General features: G+C 37.2%; 1 protein-coding gene across 1 annotated transcript; it reads left to right on the top strand.

Moving 5' to 3' along the window:
• Positions 1 to 1,668: 1,668 nt before the first annotated feature.
• LOC141391463 (uncharacterized) lies at positions 1,669 to 2,788 on the top strand. The gene is made up of 3 exons (XM_073964340.1): positions 1,669 to 1,796; positions 2,401 to 2,521; positions 2,588 to 2,788. Exons 1-3 carry the CDS (start codon positions 1,712 to 1,714, stop codon positions 2,700 to 2,702), a joined length of 321 nt encoding a protein of 106 aa, XP_073820441.1. The 5' UTR covers positions 1,669 to 1,711; the 3' UTR covers positions 2,703 to 2,788.
• The last annotated feature ends 2,614 nt before the right edge of the window (positions 2,789 to 5,402 follow it).

Genomic DNA, 5,402 nt, shown 5'->3' with positions numbered 1-5,402 from the left:
TGGGGTCCTAAATAGCAAAATATGTCGATAGGACACAGGTTGGTGTGGGTTAAGAGGCAGGACTCTCATAACACCCGAGAGAATGTATCTGAAACTATAGAAAGGCACTTTCTAACCTGAAAGGGGTTGCTTTTCACGTCGTGCATTATGAATAACCTCTATGGGTCAAATTTTTTAAAGGGGTACCACTTCTTTCCATTCTTTTTTTTTTGTTAATAACTACCTTTTTGTCCATTTCTTGATTAAATAAATAGGGAGTCTTTAGTAATTTTGTAATAAACAAACAAGGTTTTTGCAGAGAAGGACGCGAATCCCGATTATCCGACTGCAGCTACCATTCAATGGCTCCCGAAGTCCTACCTCTGCATTTATTCAATGATGCCTTATAAAATATTTCGAAAATAGCATCAACAGCAATTTTATTGATGTGTACGTTACAGTCTGTTCGAGGATCCTTTGGACATTTTTACCGAAGGTTTTCCTAGTGGTCCTGTTTACATCGATTTTTTGTTTTTCATAGGATAGTATGGTAAAAAGGCCCTATCTTTCGATATCTCAGCAAATTTTTTACCTTTAATCCTATCCATAGTTTTTTCGGTTCATACGCCAAACATTTCGAAAACCTTAATAATTTTTTTTTTTTTTTTGGAAAATAGTGTTTCTATCCACACCGGCTGAAGGTAAGGCCGGGCGATTTGTATGGAAGGAAAAAAGTGATAGTGGGCGCCTGGAGTTTCTGATTCTTGGGATTGTACTGAGCAAAAAAGTCCATTAGACCATATGTCTACGGTGAAAATCGAGCCCCCGGATTTTGACTTGAAGTTTTTTTCGAGGATATTTTGGCCAAACCGTATCTCAGAAACTTGACCTATCCTGAAAATTTTCTTTTGTGTTCTTAGTACACTCACCAAGGGCTTTTATCTACAAAAGGAAATTTCCACACACTGACTTTGAGTCAAATTTTGTAGCACAGTGTAATTTATCGATATTTTCCGAAAAATGTGCACATTCTCGGGGCCATATCTGCCTGAAGGAGCCTTCCAATGCTTTTGCTATGTACTAGAGAGTTGTTAATTATTGTCTTGGCTACAACTTTTGCCTTTGTGTTGGATCGAAAATCTCAGTGGTTTGGCTGTTACATATATGCCAAAATATCCAACAAAACCTTGAGAAAAAACTTCAAGTCAAATTCCGGGTGCTCGATTTTCACCGTAGACATATGGTCTAGTGGACTTTTTTGCTCAGTACAATCCCAATAATCAGAAAATCCAGGCGTCCGTGGCGGTGTTCAAATCGCCCCACCCTACTGAAGGTATATCTCTGTAGGCAAAGCCGACTGATACTTTTTTACTTGTTTTATTCCTCAAAATGTCTGGATGCTGTTATATTTTTTTATATATTTTTCATAAGTATGAGCGCTATTGTTTCAAAAATATGTTTGTAAATACGTGAAATTATTTTACATAATTTAATAACAGCTAACTATATTAAGCCGCGATTTTTGTAGAATTTTTTCTAATTAGCATAATTAAAACGGTCATATGTTTTGCGCGCAACGATCAAAGTTGGGAACGAAAACAGATTTGGAATGCTAATTGGATTGGCGTGGATTTGTTTTTGTTTTTTTTTGGTTATAGCCCGAATAAAAAAATATTTAACCGCTGTTAAATTCGCTGTCGCACAGTTGATAGTTAACAGTTGACGTTTAAACATGAAGTTATTCGGATTTCTAATAATATTTTCAATTATTTGTAGCACCTTTGCTGTTACAACGGTTGTGAAAATGGCAGATCCTGGTAAATATTCAGATTAATAATTGTATATATAAACTTAATATGTTTATAAATATATTAATGTATATTTTTTAGAACATCCCGGTAAGTGTGTATGAGGGTCTAATTTTGTCACACACCGAAACTGGTTATCCCGAGGGAAAATGTATGCATGTACAGTGTTATGCTAACGATGGCATTGCTCTAATTCAGACGTAAGCCCTCTGTTATTCCAATATTATTTACAGTATTTCTTTAATGTAAAATATTTCATATTTTAGTTGTCTGGGTGAAGCAGATATGTCACGATGCTTCGTAAGAACTAGAGATAACATCAATCCTGGTGCCCTATATCCCGAGTGCTGTAAAGAGGAACTGGTCTGCGCTGTAGATTAACATCTAATGAGTTGTTAACATTAAAATGAGTTGTTGTTGGTATAAATTGCAAAAATATAAATGAATGAATTTAATTAATAACAAAATGTTTGCTTTTAGTTGCAAAGCTAGTAAAACGTTTTGGAATGTTGCTCTGAATGAACAGTTGTCAATTGTCCAAAATGGCGGTTTTAGTCAATTAACCACCAATCAAGTAGAGCTAAATACTGATGTTTTATAGATATTTTTTTAGAACATCCCGGTAAGTGTGTGTATGAGGGTCTAATTTTGTCACACACCGAAACTGGTTATCCCGAGGGAAAATGTATGCATGTACAGTGTTATGCTAACGATGGCATTGCTCTAATTCAGACGTAAGCCCTCTGTTATTCCAATATTATTTACAGTATTTCTTTAATGTAAAATATTTCATATTTTAGTTGTATGGGTGAAGCAGATATGTCACGATGCTTCGTAAGAACTAGAGATAACATCAATCCTGGTGCCCTATATCCCGAGTGCTGTAAAGAGGAACTGGTCTGCGCTGTAGATTAACATCTAATGAGTTGTTAACATTAAAATGAGTTGTTGTTGGTGTAAATTGCAAAAATATAAATGAATGAATTTAATTAATAACAAAATGTTTGCTTTTAGTTGCAAAGCTAGTAAAACGTTTTGGAATGTTGCTCTGAATGAACAGTTGTCAATTGTCCAAAATGGCGGTTTTAGTCAATTAACCACCAATCAAGTAGAGCTAAATACTGATGTTTTATAGATATGCTTAATAATGTTTGGTACAAAGGGTTAAACGTTTTTATGAGCAGGGATCGACGATGACAACTAAACATCTTACTTATCCGGTAATTTAGTGCGACAATTATTTCCCCATTCAACTAACATAATTACAAACGAAATTTGACTGTTTTTCGGCATAAGCATACTATATGCCCGGGTTTGATTCCCAGGCTAGATAACGTCATTCAACGGTGGCAGAAATACCATCCAGCGCACAGAGGGATTAATTAAAACAAGTAAAAAGTCATTAAGTTCGGCCGGGCCGAACTTTTTATACCCTCCACCATAAAATAATCTTAATTAAAATGGAATAATTAGGGTCCTTTTAAAATTTTAGGTGGAACAACTTTTCGACAATGGATAAAATCCTACTGTCTCCCACTATTGCTTAAATTACACTGTGAACACAAATGTTGGGGCAGAGATAATTAATAATAATTAAAGAGTCGTTATGGCGTGATGAAGTTTTTGCAAGAGACCCTGTATGCCATCATAAATTAGCATTATATCTTTGTTTGTTGTTTTTGTAGAGCACTTACTCAACAGTGAACATAGATATAACGCTAATTCCTGATGGCCCACGGCGGATCTGTCCTTCGGGGTTCATAATATACTCACCAATGCCTTTCTTCCCCAAGAGTAATTTTCCGTGCCCCAGACTTTCACCTCCATTTTGTTGCACAGTGTTATCTAATCTAATCTAAAAAAATGTGCTCAGCTAGGTGAAAGAGTCAGCCTATCTTAAATTTTTTGGCGAAAAAGTTTTATAGCTGCAGGGAACTTCAAGAGTCAAATTGAGGGTTGTTTCATCAAAACAATGTAGACCCTCAAAAATGGACCCATGTTGACGAATTTTAGTGAAGAAATTTCGTGACCACTGATAATTCCCGAAAATCGGGAGGTACAGTTATATGGGGGGGATATACCAAAACATGGACATATGTACATATATTGACGATTATTTTTGAATAGGCAAAATTGTAGCTAAAATTCTCAAAATACCGATCATTACAGCTAGTTCGGTTAAAAATTGCAGCTAAAATTCTCAAAATACCGAAAATCGGGAGGTACCGTTATATGGGGGCTATACCAAAACGTGGACCTATGTTGACAATGCTTGGTGGAGATATTTTACGACCACTGAGAACTTCAAATGTCAAATTACGGTTATTTCTGTTAAAAACTGTAGCTAAAATTCTCAAAATACCGAAAATTGGGAGGTACCGTTATATGGGGGCTATACCAAAACATGGACCTATGTTGACGATGTTTGGTGGGGATGTTTCATGACTACTGAGAACCTCAAAAGGCCAATTACAGCTAGTTTAGTTACAAATTGTGGCTAAAATTCTCAAAATACCGAAAATCGGGAGGTACCGTTATATGGGGGCTATACCAAAACATGGACCTATGTTGGCAATGCTTGGTGGAGATATTTTACGACCACTGAGAACCTCAAATGGCAAATTACAGCTAGTTCGGATAAAAATTGTGGCTAAAATTCACAAAATACCGAAAATCGGGAGGTACCGTTATATGGGGACTATACCAAAATATGGACCTATGCCCATATCCTTTAGGATATAAGTTTGTTGATCACTAGGAACCCTAAGTGCCAAATTATAGCTAATTCGGTCTGCAAATGTGGCGAAGAACGTCAAAATACCTCAAATCCGGAGGTACCGTTATATGGGGGCTATACCAAAAAGTGGACCGATATAGCCCATCTTCGAACTTGACCTGCCTATGGAAAAAAGACCCTCGGGTGCAAAATTTCAGCACTCTATCTCAATTATTGCGGACGCTAGAGTGATTACAACAGACAGACGGACATGGCTAGATCGTCTTAGAATTTTATCCTGATCAAGAATATATATACTTTATAGGGTCGCAAATGATTAGTTCGATGTGTTACAAACAGAATGACAATTATTGCGGACGCTAGAGTGTAGATTGTGCCACTTCTTTTGACGTTTGCCTCTCGTATAACCTTTTCTAGCAGGATGTTGGAGAGATCACACGAAAGGCTGTCTCCTTTCTGAAACCTCTTTTGGTACCAAACTCTTCGGAGAGGTTCTTTCCTATTTTAACTGAGTACCTCGTGTCAGTTAAAGTCATTTTACAAAGCCGGATGAGCTTTGCGGGGATACCAAATTCAGACATGGCTTGGAATACCTTTGAACGCAGCGGGCTGTCGAAGGCTGCTTTATAATCGACAAAAAGGTGGTAGGTGTTGATCTGCATCTCTTGGGTCTTCTCCAGGATTTGCCGCAGGGTAAATATCTGGTCAATGGTGGACTTGCCAGGTCTAAAGCCGCATTGGTATGGTCCAATTATCTCGTTGACCATAGGCTTTAGTCGTTCGCACAATATCCCTGACACGATCTTGTAGGCAATAGAGAGTAGACTTATGCCCCTATAGTTAGAGCATACAGTCTTATCCCCCTTCTTGTGGACGGG

This window comes from Musca autumnalis, unplaced genomic scaffold (genome assembly GCF_047663935.1).
Source record: "Musca autumnalis isolate F117 unplaced genomic scaffold, ASM4766393v1 scaffold_1, whole genome shotgun sequence".
NCBI lineage: Eukaryota > Metazoa > Arthropoda > Insecta > Diptera > Muscidae > Musca > Musca autumnalis.
This window is presented reverse-complemented; position numbering and strand designations above follow the sequence as displayed.

Bases quoted from the DNA above. Each gene is read 5' to 3' on its own strand.
- LOC141391463 (XM_073964340.1), top strand. From the start codon at position 1,712: ATGAAGTTATTCGGATTTCTAATAATATTTTCAATTATTTGTAGCACC. The intron at 1,797-2,400 runs GTAAATATTCAG...ATATTTTTTTAG, and splicing joins TGTGAAAATGGCAGATCCTG to AACATCCCGGTAAGTGTGTG. The intron at 2,522-2,587 runs GTAAGCCCTCTG...TTCATATTTTAG, and splicing joins GGCATTGCTCTAATTCAGAC to TTGTATGGGTGAAGCAGATA.